This window comes from Empidonax traillii, unplaced genomic scaffold (genome assembly GCF_003031625.1).
Source record: "Empidonax traillii isolate 1590-97213 ecotype Southwest subspecies unplaced genomic scaffold, ASM303162v1 scaffold1183:size177227, whole genome shotgun sequence".
Taxonomy (NCBI): Eukaryota; Metazoa; Chordata; class Aves; order Passeriformes; family Tyrannidae; genus Empidonax; species Empidonax traillii.
In genome coordinates, this window is record NW_020956376.1 from 102493 (window position 1) to 116685 (window position 14193).

The window sequence follows — 14193 nt, forward strand, 5'->3', positions numbered from 1 at the left end:
GACTTATAATTCAGTAGTCTTGCTTTCCTGCACAGTTAAAAAAGCAAGTATTAGCTTGGTCTACCTGTTGCCTACCAAGAGAAAACAATTGCAGGCTTGTACATAAGTAGGCTGTCTAAAAGACATTAAAATAGCATTCATTAAAGAAGTGTTCTTCTCACAAGTTTTGAGTTTTTTGCTCCTGCTGTGTTTCAAAATTAGTTTTGATTGGGAGATATAATGCCAGAAGGTGAAGGTGCATGGAATTATGCATTGTTTTGGAGAAGTGTTATATTCCTCTAGAACTTGGGCTAAAGAGATTGCACTATCATCTAAATAACACTAATTGTTTTTCTTTCCCTATGGAAATGGGATAGAATGCTGGAAACACATAAACAAACTTAAATATTTGTAAGTCTGCATGATTTGTTCCTTCCCAAATCCAGATGGTAGCTGGAAATACAGATCCAGAAGCACTTCTGGAATGTCTAGAACAGACCTTTTCTGATGCTTAATTTAGCCAGCAGTTTGAATGAGGCAACGGAGATGTATCCTAGCATCTGTGGATCACTATATAAAGACACTTTATTTCTGATAAATTAAGTGGTTGGTTTTTTTTTTTTTTGTTTTTTTTTTTTGTTTGTTTGTTTGTGTTTTTTTTTCTTTTTTTTTTTTCTTTTTTCTCAAATGAGTTATCTCAGACTTTAGGGACAAAGGAAAATTCTCCACTGTCAAACTTGCCTTTTGCTTTTGAAATTGGGTTGTTTCTTAATATTTTTTCTTTAAATTTCTTTTTTTCCTCTTATGCTTTGGGGATTTTTGCCATCAGCTTACAGTAACAGTATCAGTGCTAGACTGGAACTGCCAATACACTCTTCCACAGTCACAACCTTCTTTTACTGGAATGTCACTGTCTGAAAACTCATTTTCTTGTCTTGATGAATTAGCACTGTCCAACGTGAAAAATGAAGTGTAAATAAGTGTGTACTGTATAGGTAATTCTAAATATGGTGACGTGTTCAGTTATTAATAATGACTTTTGTGGCATAAATGTATCAACATTCTTAACTACATAGAATTAGCAGTTCTAAAATGCAGTGTTACTAAATCCTTGAAATGACAGTATTTCCTCATACTTACATGAATTTTCTGCTTTCTTGAAGTAATTGGCATGACTTTAGAATTACTGCTGAATTCTTCTCTGTTTTCTTTAATTTCAGTAAAATATGAAAGAATCAAGTTCTTGGTAATTGCATTGAAGAGTTCTGTGGAAGTCTATGCATGGGCACCAAAGCCATACCATAAATTTATGGCCTTTAAGGTAACAGTATATTTCAGTCATACATAGGATTTTTTCATAGCCACTTGCAGTTGTCCCTTTTACAAAAATGTTCTGACATTGTATCATGCCCATATTACAGGTTCTTTGGTAAATCTCCACAAACTTGTTATTATATTTTAATTTAGAAGTTTCTTTAGCTCTAAGAGACCATACTTAAAGGTCTGAATTGTGACCAAGCATAAACTAGTAATGACACAATATCACAACTTTTTGTTTGATCTGTCTGTAATAAAATATGAGACAGAGAGAAGTGAACTGAGTCTAAAATTCTTTGTCTGAGCAGAGCAAGTTATGAAGTGATACTCAGCATTGTCATGGGATGTTTTTTTGAATGCTGGAAGAATGAAGTTAGCTGGCTTGGTATAATTGCCAGATTGATTTACAGTTACTGTTTGTTGTGCAGATTGAAGTAAGTACTGCAGGGGTGTCAAATTGTCCTGAACTTTGGAGAAAACAATTCTTACTAAAAAAGCAAACAGACCAAGTAAACCCCACATAAAACAGTTTAGGTTATTGAAATGTAGCACTTTGCAGAGTAATCTGTCCTTGTCCATGAGAGATATGGTAGCCTAACTGATCTGGTAGCGGGGGATCAGAGGCACGTGGAGGAATAAGCCCCTAATGTGTGCATTTGAGCATGTTTTTACAAAGCCCATTGTTGTTCTAAGCAGTTAAGTAACTCTCTCTGTTGGTTGTCTCACAGTCATTTGGAGAACTGGTACATAAGCCATTGCTGGTGGATCTAACCGTAGAAGAGGGTCAGAGATTAAAAGTGATCTATGGCTCCTGCGCCGGTTTCCATGCTGTTGATGTGGATTCAGGATCGGTCTATGATATTTACCTACCAACACATGTAAGAGCTGTTGCTGGGGTTGGGTTTTTTCTTTCTGGTGTATCACCCCCCTTGCCTCCCACTCCTTCCTTTCCTCACATGACCGGTGCGTCAGGCAGTCCCTGTGGATCACTGCCAAATGCTTGCAGTAGTAAATTGGGTGGACAAGTCTTAAGCAGATGCAGCCATGCATGCTTAGGGGTTTGTGCCTCAGTGTCAGTCCTTTCCTCGTGGCCAGTATGTCTCTATGGTTGGGAGTTGCCCACTCAGATGCAGTGTGGCCAACGTGACAGTTCCAGGGGTAGCAGCTAAATGGCCGAGCACATTGCAAATGCCCAAGCAGCACAAACGACACGACAGCCCACTGATGAGTTTCAACAGGGTTGGCAAAGGTCAGGTGGCCTTAGCTACCAGGATTTCCTGTTGTTCGTTTTTCTCAGAGGTGTCAGATGGGCCACACTAAGCATTGTTCAATGCACTGCAGTGGTCTGAGGTCTGCATCTGGACTGCTTGCCCCAGACTCCCTTTCTGCTCATTGAAAGAAATGGGCACACCTACAGAGAAAATAATTTTCCCTGGTTTTAGATGTCTGCTTTAAAATGCCCCAAGGGTTTTACAGGTCTTGGTCACTGTGTAGGGTGTATAGCTTGAGGGGAGCAGATCTAGCACTTCTAAAATGAATGAATTTACAGTTAGATGATTTTTAAAGTCCCTTGCCCAAGCCATTCTGTGAATCCCTGATGTGTGAGCTAGAAATAAAAATCACCCAGCCCTTTCTTCTAGCACAGGCTTTGCAACATTAAAATGAAAGATTCCTCTTCACTTCTGTCTCTGTAGATCCAGAGTAGTATCCAACCTCACGCAATCATCATTCTCCCAAACACGGATGGGATGGAGCTATTGGTCTGCTACGAGGATGAAGGAGTTTATGTCAACACATATGGAAGGATAACCAAGGATGTGGTTCTGCAGTGGGGAGAAATGCCAACTTCAGTTGGTAAGTGTCTCTGGTGAGCCATATACAATGTGCTATGTGCTGTTAGGGACTGTGAGTGTGTTCACGTGGGCAGGAGGAAAGAGCATCGAGTTTGCTGCTTCTGCATCTGAAGTCATTGTTATATTATTTCTGGAAAACAGCTGCACGAAGTGAGAAGTAATCATATGAATCTGTTTTGTGCTGAAGTTTTTATGAACAAAATCCATAAGTTGAGGAGTTCATGATTGAAAAACCACCATGACCTCCATAGGCTGCTGCAGATTTTTTTCTAGACAGCCACAAAGTTGTGGGAACCTTTTAGTATAAAGACTGTAAGGTGGCAGATGGGTAAGATATTATGGGAAATTCTATATAGATAACAAAATGTGTATCTCATTTGGTGGGTCTACTTATTCACCTGTAGATTGCTCATCTCTCCTAGCACAATTCTCCCTCATCTCTCCAGTTCAAAATAAGGGCGTTTTGAGAGGGGGAGCAATGAGTACATTAAAATGGGTGCATATTTTTTATGGACACAAGTACACACCAGGATCGCTCTTACTGCTTGTGCTGCTGTGTTTCAGTGCAGAGCGTAGCATGGGCTGTGGTCACACCTTCTTTTTGTTGGGCAAGCACATTCCATTTTATGTGCTTTGGAATTGATGCACGTATTGGGAGATGACTGCTGATAGCTATTCGAGCAAGAGGAACAACAGTGGAGGAGGAAATTTAAAGAAGTCTCATGCACAGCATGTTCACTCTTGTGATTAAATCTTGACTAGATCTAGAGGCAAGCAGAATTTATCAGCTGGCAGATTCCAGAGTCTTTGGAGACTGGAATGCTTGTGAAGTAAATGACACTGAGGTGGCTGACACCATCTGACCATCTCATCTGATAATGTTTAGGAACAAATTGGCCCAGTTAGCACTAGTGACGTATTTAAAATACATAGGTTTTCATCATAATGGCATTTGCAATTTATTGGTGTGCATTATACTGTAGTAGATAATTTGACTTAATTTCAATGAAAATTAATATGAAAAAATAATATCAAAGGGAAGTACTGAAAAATTAAATATTTTTAAATTTCGATGGCTAAAAAGTTACTTTTATTTTTCTGTTAAGTATGCATGCGAATCAGGGGCAACAGCTTAGTCTTCCTTAAGTTCCCGTATGTTATTTTTGACAGCTTTCCTAAAACTTTCCATTGAATTGCTTTTTGAAGATACCTTTTCATAATGCTAGTGACTTTACTTTTTATTTAATTTTCTTACTGCTATCAAGAGCAGATTTTTTTTCCTCATGGTATTACAAATCTCTGTTCCCCTGTGCCATTTGTATGAAAAATGTTTGATTTGTTGCTCTGTGTTTTTGCTGACTAACTCCTTCAGGGAGGGAAAATAACACTGCAAGATACAGAGCTGGTGCTTCAGGCCTACTGGACTAGTCTATTTAAACCTTGGCTTCTGCTTTCTCCTAGTCAACGCCTAATTAACCTGTCTCTTTGCCAAACTTGTGAGAAGAAGCCTGTGTTAAAACTGAATGTTCCTTCTATTTAATTAAAGGTTATAAAGTTCCCTTTGTGTCATGAATGCTCAGGGAAGAAGTACATAACTAATGCAGAAAACACACAAAGGAAATAATAAAAAAAGAGCATTTTTTAAGTGTCATGAATATTCTGAGGACAGAAATAGTACTCTGAACATGTGTGTAGCTATAATACACACATGCAGGTAATTTTACTAGAATGCGTCAGTAGGTTCCTTGCTTTTTCTGTTCCTCCATGTTATTTTCTACCTGTCCTAACATGCTGTTTTCTTTCCAAAGCGTACATCCGGTCTAACCAGATCATGGGCTGGGGAGAAAAAGCTATAGAAATACGATCTGTGGAAACTGGACACTTGGATGGTGTGTTCATGCACAAAAGGGCACAAAGACTCAAGTTCTTATGTGAACGCAATGACAAGGTAAGTTCCACCCCCCACCTTATGTTTGTTGCCAAGGTGATAAACGTGTACTTCGATTGGGTACTTGGGTGGGGTTAACCTTGATCAGCAGCCAAACACCCACATAGCCTCAAGCTCGCTCACCTCTCCCATGGAATGGAAAGAAAATGGTAAGGAGGCAAAAAGACTCATAGATTGAGATATAGTCAACTTAATAAGACAACAAAGGCTGCGCTTACAAGCCAGACAAAATAAGGAGTTAATATGCAACCTCCCATTGGCGGGTGGATGCCCAGATGCTTTCCACATGTAATGCTTGTTTGGGAAGGCAAATGTCACCACCACAATGTCCCCACTGTCCTCTCCCTTTCCCTGGGCTTTTAATGCTGTGCATGACGCTACATGTTATGGGACATCCTTTTGGTAAGTTTGGGTCAACTGTCCCAGCCCCTTGCCCATCCCAGCCCACTGGCCTTTTAAGGGGTGAGTGGGCTGAAGAGAAAGCCTTGATGCTGTGCAAGTGTTGTTCAGCAGTAGCCAAAACACTGGTGTGTTAGCAACACTGTTTAACCACAGATGCAAAGCCCGGCACCATGCAGGATGCTGTAAACAGCGTCAACTCCATTCCCATCAGACACAGCAATTGCGCTGCCAATATTGGGGACAGTGAAGGCAAATTAGAGCCACTGCTGTCCTACCTGTTGAATTTGCCAATCTCTTTTCTTTACAGGTTTTCTTTGCCTCCGTACGGTCAGGTGGAAGTAGTCAAGTCTATTTCATGACCCTTGGCAGGACTTCTCTTCTGAGCTGGTAGAAGTGGTGGGATTTGGAGAGGAATTGCTGACATCCAGAGTCTGAGATCTTCATAACTTGGAATTATTTTCAACTGGAGTACAGACCTGCACTAATGCAGCACTCTGTGTAAATGTGTGTGCAGGCATCACTGGTGTTAGGTTTCTTTATGTTTTTCAACTGAGGCTGCAACGCAGCTGGTGCTGTAAAGATATTGCCATCAGGTGCTACAATGTCTTTGAGATTCGGGATCACGCTAGAAAGCTACAGGTCTTCTTTCCCTTCAGCTCCAGGATTCCTAGGCTTTGAAGGACTCAGATTGTTAGTGTTAAAACAGAGAAGGGGGGAAAAAGGAATTAAAACAAACCAGGCTTACCATGAACATGCTGTTTGTTGAGTGGACAGGAGGCAGGCAAGAGAAGGTGAGAAGTGGTGTAGAGAGTTAGACTGGCTGAAACAGAGGGCAGATCTAGTCTAGTAATGTTAACAATGTATTTAATTGACATTTCTTTTTTGTAATGTGACAATATGTGGACAAAGAGGAAGGTGCAGGTTTTAAGAAGTTAATATTTATAAAATGTGAAAGACACAGTGACTAGGATAACTTCTTCTTGGGGGACAGGGAGGGTGGGAAGGGACTCGGGGTGGAATTCTTAGGGTTTTTTGTTTCTGCAGTTTTATTTTGGCCTGGCCAATAACTTTAGTCATTTTCTGTGTACCAGGTGTTGCCTGAAACATGTGCAGATGATAAAAAAAAAAAAAAGGAAAAAAAAAATTCATTTTCTATAATGATTCTGTGTTAGGCCAGAACTTGGTTATGTCACAGTATTAGCACTGCCTCAGTTAAAGGTTTAATTTTTGTTTAAACCTAGAAGTGCAACAACAGTTTTACCACAGTCTGCACTCGCAGAACTAAAAAAAAAAGAAAAAAAAAAAGGAAAAAAAAAGGAAAAAAAAGAGAGAAATAAAATCCAAACTACATATGTTTATTTTTTGTGCCTACCTCATTGTTTTTAATGCATAAAATAAAAGAGGTGGTTTAGTTTATACCTTTTTAGAAGAAAACCGTTAATGTCTAATTTAATCTTAATACCAAAACTACCAGATTGAAAGGTTTCTGACTGTTATTGCATAGCAAGTTTCAGCAGGAGGAGAGAGTAGTCCGTTGGGGCAATAGTGGTAGCGGTATGGCAGTGAGACACTGATTAATGTAATTTGCTTACAAAATTTGTGAAGCAAGCATTTTTTAAACCAGTTTCATCCTTAATAGAACTCTGAATTTAGCCTAAAACCAGAGGTTTCACTCTTCTAACATGTGGGCTTAGTAACAGGCAGGTAAAAGTAACTAGGCTAGTTCTACAAATTGTTAAATGTTGTAGGAAACATTTTGGGGCGGTGATGTTTTTCTTTTTTAAGAATGCAATGCACTAAAACTCTTTTAAGAATGTAGTTAATACTGCTTATTCATAAAAACAGCGTATACCTGTGTTTAGATGTAAGATCCCAGCTCTGGCTTTTTTCTTTCTTTTTTTTTTTTTTTTAAGTCAATTTTATTTTATGAATAAGTTCTGACATTTGTAATAAATGTCTTGAGAGTAATAATTTGTTTAATGGCTACATGTTCATTACTTGAGAAATCTTGAGTGTATAATAATCTGTTGGTGTAATAATGCACAGTGTCACAATTCAGCCATTTTCCTTTCTGTTTTCTTTTTTTTTTTCCCCTTAATTCCTTTGGTGGGGTACTTTGTTGACAGCTGCCTTAAGCTGTTCATTCAGTGAACAGGTTCTCAGTGTTTCATGGGCTTTGTCTTCTGCTGCGGTTAACTTTCCTTCATGGCATGACAGGTAGGGCTTTTTAAACAAGTATTCTTCAATTCAGTCAAGCCGATGGCTGAAGTGACTGGTCACACAATCAATTAAGAGCCAAGAGCACCCAGTGTGCAAAGCTCAGACTCAACAGACCCTTCTTTTGGTGTCAAATCTGACTGCTGTAAATCCTTCAATCCCAATCAGTGCTGCTGCTGAAGACTCTCCTTCGAACATCGTAAATGGTTGAAAAGCAAGCGGTAAATGCGTACCTCCAGCGCATGTGTGTGCACACAGCAATCCCACTCCCCCACCCCCCCAAAAAGAATCAAAACTCAAGAAAGCCTTACATTTGCTGGCGGAGGAATACCTAGAACTATTTTTTTTTAATTGTATGACTTTTGGATAGTGTTGAAGGTGAAGGATGTGTTCTTATCAGGCCCGGTGTGGTCAGCCAGAAGAACGATCAACCTTTTGTACTATAATGAACTAAAGGGGACTTGGAAATGCAACGTGATGGTAGACATGGGTGTAATCACAGAGCTGCCCTGTAGTGTAGTTTGCCGAAGCTGATTCGATCGAATGTCAGTCTGCGTGATTTAAATCTTCCAGTGCTATGTGGTCAAAATTAATCTAGTCCTTGAAAGCTGATGCTATTCACCTAGAGGAAGATGCTCCAGTGCTGTAGGGATGCCCAGGTCATGGATACGTGCTGTTGAAGTTTTGTGGCCCTGAGGGAGGGTGGAAACCTTCTTCCTTCAGTGGGTCTGCCCGCCTGGCAGCTTCTGCCTCTGCAGAAGTGCCGATATGGCAAGGTAAAAACAGTATTACAAAACCACTACGTGTACTAACATCGAACTCTTCAAACAGTGCTTTTGTAAGCAAAGAAGAAAAGAAAAGCTCCTAGGTTTAGTTTTAAGCTTTAATAAGTAATAATTTTCTGTATCTTTAAGTCAAAGTAACCCTAACTTGTATGACTGCAGTGTTTTCATTTTTTATCTTATGCACATGTTATGTTGGAGAAAATGTTTACAAAAATGGTTTTGTTACACTAATGTGCATCACATATTTATGGTTTATTTGAAAGTGATTTTTGTGGGTTTTTTAGTTTTTCATAGTAGTAGTAGTACACTTTTCGTGATTTATAACCCCAAACTCTGCTGATTATAAAGTTGCTAAACAATAATACAAAATGACAAACTGCATTAAAATTACTAATCGTAGAGCTGCAAAGCAGACTGGTGACAAGTAAAACACTCAGCCTTTTTTTGCAGTGCTATCTAACTTGTCTTCTGTGTATTATGGAAATTACTGTTTTTTCCCCGTTTTTCCTTAAATAAAGTCAAATTGACACCTCTTGTATGTGGAAAGTATTTTGAATATCTACTGGCTGCAGAAATCAAGCTGCATGTTGCATAGTTGCAGGTTACCATAAGAACGAAAGCCTTATTGTCAAATCTCATAATTTTAGAGACTTTGACAATAAATATGGGCTTTTGAGGGCTTTTTTTGTTGTTCTTTTTTTTTTTTTTTCTTTAAAGCCCAATCTCCTAGTGGAGTTGCTCTTTTGAGAATTTCAGTTTTCCTTTTAAAGAGAAAGTGATGATCTTAGAAACGGGAATGAAAACCTGGTGTTTCAGAAAGAAGTTGCACAAGGTGAGCTTGGGTGCACTGTGAATGTGCCCTCCTGTCACACCGCCTTTGGGCATGTGTTTTTTGTGAGCTGACATTCCTTATTGTCAAGAGTGCAATGAGCAGGAGTCCTGAGCCAGATTCTTGTGAGGCATGAAAGCACAGCTTCAAAAAAGCCAGGCTTTTCGAGTCATAGTCACTCTTTCCACCACAGGCTGTGTCTGTTTTCTGAAGTGGAGATAAGCAGTAGACATTTCCTTCCGACTAGGCTGGTCTCTGTGTGAGGAGGAAGAAGTCTATCATCCCGGGCCCCTGCCTTTCCTTGCACTCCCGTCTGTAGAAGGGATGGGATGTGGTGTAAGTTGAAAAATGTTTCAGGGTTTCACTTGCTTTTTATGGATGAAGGTATCTGAAATCCTCAAGCCTCACGGCTTTTCTGCTTCTGCAAGGATAAATCCTGACTGAGCTTAAAAAAACTATCAGACGCTGCCAACTGCTGGTCAGGCTCCTGCTGGCTCTGCTCAAGTTGCTGCTTCAGAGCTGTTGGTTTTCCTCAGTCATTCTTGACCCTTTGAAGACTTCCCTGAGTTAAACATGCTTAGGTGTAATGGAATGAGCAGAGTATCTAGCCATGAAGACAGATGAGAGGTGATGCTTGTTCCAGTATTGTGCTGTAAGTAATTTAAAGCAGCAACCCCAGGTGTGAGCTTCACAGGGGACACTGGCAGAGGCAGTGGAGAACAGGGAAAACCTTCATGCTCTTGTGAAGAAAGGCACAATTATAGTGACTTACAGGAAGGAAGAAATAAAAAAAGAGCACTGGAAACCAAGCAGCAGATCTTACTCCTCTATGGGACTTGTGTAGGTAGTAGTGGTGAGAGAGACCCACATTTGTACTTCATAAGGGAAGGAGAGATGTCCATGGGGCAGAAGAGAACAAACAGTGCAGCAAAGGAACATGTATATCTTAAAAATTAACAACTGCAGTAGTCAAACCAGAGAAAGAAATGACCAAACTTCAAAAGAATCACTTGAAACAATTTTTTTTCAAAGCTTTTAAATATACAAGTTAAATATTAGTAAAGAAAAGAGCAGAACAATTACCCAGGAGATTGAAGTAACAAAAATCCAAATTAGAAAAGATACAAGAGCCAGCCCTTTCCAGGAGGTTGCTCTGCTGAAAGGCATGTGCTAGAGCATTAGGATTGTATATGAAAGGGGGAAAGTCTAGTTTTGTGGGCTGCTACCTTTTGTGAAGAGAACTTGTTAATTCTTCTGCTTGTAATCATATTGTGGTCCAGGATGAGGACTGTAACACTGCTGAAAAGAGACTGAAGTTGGAGAAACTTCAAATGCAAGAAAACAGTCAATGACAGAGAGACGACTCAGCACTCTGCATTCAACAAGGGAATCTGCTATGTCAGAATGGTCTGTGGCAACAAATACACTTATAGTAATGTGAATGCATTTCATTTCCACCTTAGGATCCAGGGCCTTGTGATCTCTGGCATCTCAGCCCAAAGCTGTTTTCTCTCTTCTTCAGATCACTGAAGAAATACTTCCACTGAGTTGTGCCATGCTGCTTAAGCAGCGTTCAATAAGCACTTGTCATGGCCCGCCTGGTTTACTTGCTGCTGGCTCTCAGTTTGACTGGCAATCCCAAATAGTCCAGCAGGGAAACAATCCTGGGAGGGAACTTAACTGTGAGAAGACCTCTTTTGCTACATGAGGAACATGCTTTATGACCAGGATTTTGGCTGCATATGAGGGGTGTCCCTTGCCTGCCAGACTGTGTTGGTACATGCAAGGGATGCAAGTTCGAAGAGCCGTGTGTGCCCAGCGGCTATAAAAATGTTGGATGTGGCTGTCACCCAGTATGTGCAAATTCACTGCTGAGCCAGCACCCAGCTGTTGGCCTATTTCCAACCCGTTAAAGGCGGGAAGGCTGGTAACAGCTGTCTTCTTTTGGCTTAACCTTTTTTTTTAAAGTCATTTTTAACACACTACAGTGTTAGTGCTGCTTGGGGAGGTGGGAAAACGCAGGGTCAGGCCAAAACCAGCACAGCCGTTATAGCCACTTGGACTGCTGTGGGGGTTACTGGTTACGAGAATTAAAGGAGAACATCAGGTCACTTGATTTTCACTCTGTGATGTTGTGGCTTCGTGCAGCGTATGCTTCTAAAGGGTAAAAACTCTGCTCTAGAAATACTGGTCATCGTACTCCCCTTACCTCTCTGGTTTATCCCTCTCTTGGTCTAAACAATAATAAACTAGGGAGAGAAGGAGTGAGGAAGGTGTTTCATTGTTTAGAAAATAAATTCCTGACTCAATCCAAGTATGCCCTTTCCAGCTGAGGAAATGACAGGGTTTTCCTCTGTTAAATTCTAACAGGAAATTCACTTTTAATGTTTAATTCTCAGGCTCTTGTGGTTCTATGGGGTAAATATGTGGCATGGGAAAGTCAGAATAATTTGTTCCAACTGCTTTATATGGCTCAGATTTTACTTGCCCTCTGTGTGAAATTTTTATTTTGGAACCTCATGTTGTCACTCAGCATAATTTGTCCCTTAAAAGGCATTACTGCACTTCCATTTTATTTTACTATTTGCATCTCCCAAGCAATTTGCCCAGGCATATTACCCATGGAAAAAATACTTTTTTGGCTCTCAAACAATTGTTGGAGCAAAGGGATTGTAAAATGCTGTTTGTATCAGCTCTTGTCACCAGGAGGTTACAGAAAATTTTTGATAGAGTCCCATCAGTATAGTTAGCAAGACTCTAGTCTTGGAAACAGGTAAAGCTGAAAGACAGAAGAGAGTAAATGGTGTGTTTAGGAGCTTTTAGTGAGTCAGAGAGATAGTAAGAAAGCAGGTTTTAGTTTAAGATCCTTCAACTCAACCATTAAAATATCTTGGCCCCTTCGGGTATGGGTGTCTCCCTGATGCTTGATGAAGGCAATAGAGTGTGATCCACAGGGTCACATTTCTGGGCCAGATGCTGATGCTGACTAAACTTTGGCAATTCAGACAGGAAGCCATTAGCCTTTAGCAAGGCAAGATCTGTGGGAGAGCAGAAGTGAAGAGGGAATGCACATTTCCCTCTTCTGTTTTATTGCAGTGATATTACCAAATTTCCTACCACTGCTAAGGATACATGTTAGTTGGCATAGAGCATGCCTACTTGCAACAAGGAGAAGTCCTGGCTTTTGGAAACTCCTTGTCTTCTACTGTGGTGCCACCAGGCAGAAAGTGGACCTGGGTCCTCCTAGAAAAGCCTTTTCAACAGCTTTTTCAACTCCACTGCAGGGTTAAGCATTTGTTTTATCTTCAAACACGATGGACACAATCTAACCTCTGTTCTCCCAAGGACTTAGTTGTGTCCTAACCTCCACCTGTTGCCTAAGTGTAATTCCAAACCTGAAGGCAGACTTCCTACCGAAGGATCCTATCATGGTGCAGCCTACATAGAGCAGAGCAGCTGGCAAAGCCAGACTGGTGGGCACGTACAGAAGCTCTTTCCTAAGAACTGTCTCTCTGGGCTTCATTAAGTGCTAGACCTACCTCAATCAAATTGCAAGAACTTCTGGAAAATTCAAATGGAAATTTTCTCGATGTTTTGGTAATGAAATTAGCTGAAAGATAAGAAGAGAGCACAAACTGGCATAGAATGTTAAAATGCAAAGTATGTAATTATAGACTCACAGTTGTAATGACTCTAATGGATATCAGAGACAAGTTCAAAAGGAGAATAAATTATTTCAGGGCATAAAGAATCAGTTATGGGTAATTAAACTGCAATTATCATTACTGTGCTGCTATGATAGGTTTCTTAAACTAATTTTTTAAAAATGGAATAATGAAAGTTAAGCATGAATTCATCTATTATCTGCCATTCAGATAAAAACATTTTTCTAGTGCTTTTCAAAATGTGCCAGTGGGACGGATCTCAGTTTTACTAGAGAAAACACGAGGGATTTTTATGAAGTGATTGATTTCACGTCACGCAGCTGTTCCGTGGCATCATGTAAACTCATGTTTGGTGAGGTACAGAAACTCATGGCCACTGCCAGTCACAGAAGCCAGCAATCAGGTTGCAGTAGAGTTCTTCACATGTTTAAGATGAAGGGCTTTGGTAAATTGGTAATCCAGGTAATTGGTAAATTGGTAATTGGTAATTCAGAGCAAGGATGGCACAGCTTAGAGTGGCTAACATTGTTCTTGGTTCAGTCCCCAGTGCTGAGATGGCAGAACGTGGAAATCAGCTGTTAAAAAGCTGCATTTTACAAAATTGAGACAAAGGCTCATTGGTGTCACCTTGCCTTAAAAGGGCCTTGTAACACATGTCGGGTGAGCATCTGCTCCATGAACAGGTGTGGTGTGCGAAGGATCAATAGTTCTGCTCATGAAATCAGAGACCCGAGATGGCAGTGGATTACAAATGACAAGCCAGGAAGGCAGTAGGCCATCCTCTCTCCATCTGGGGAGAAACTCCTTGCTGGTACCAGTGTACAAACTCAGGTGTTAGAACTGACAAGACGAAGTGAAGATAGAGGATAAATTTGCCTGTACTGCGTGGTATTGTGCAGTAAGGAGCAAGGAAATGAATTCTAGGTTTGCTCCTAGCACTTTCTAGGGATTACCCAAGGTAGGGATATTTGCAGTGTGATTACTCAGAGTCCCTAAAAATTGGATGCCCTTTGGTATTCTGATTGGCTTCGAGCTGCTGGAGAAGAAATGTTGGGGTTCCCAGGGAGGTAGAGGTGTCTGGACAAGAACTGCATGCTTGGGTTTAGGTACCTGAATCCCATCAGGGGTTTTAGCATGTTTGCCATGATGCTGAACTCCTCAGTGCAGGGTTTGTCATCTGTTGTGTGTGTTTGTGTAC

General features: G+C 40.4%; 1 protein-coding gene across 12 annotated transcripts in view; it reads left to right on the plus strand.

Moving 5' to 3' along the window:
• Positions 1–7499, plus strand: part of LOC114069082 (mitogen-activated protein kinase kinase kinase kinase 4) — a 90170-nt gene extending 82671 nt beyond the window's left edge. For all 12 annotated transcript variants that reach the window (XM_027905625.1, XM_027905626.1, XM_027905633.1 and 9 more), the window contains 5 exons: positions 1200–1300; positions 2025–2174; positions 2991–3150; positions 4958–5097; positions 5807–7499. In XM_027905625.1, the coding sequence (XP_027761426.1) occupies positions 1200–1300; positions 2025–2174; positions 2991–3150; positions 4958–5097; positions 5807–5890 (635 nt within the window). In that variant the 3' untranslated portion in view covers positions 5891–7499. The remainder of the gene's footprint in view (positions 1–1199; positions 1301–2024; positions 2175–2990; positions 3151–4957; positions 5098–5806) is intronic.
• Positions 7500–14193: the final 6694 nt, after the last annotated feature.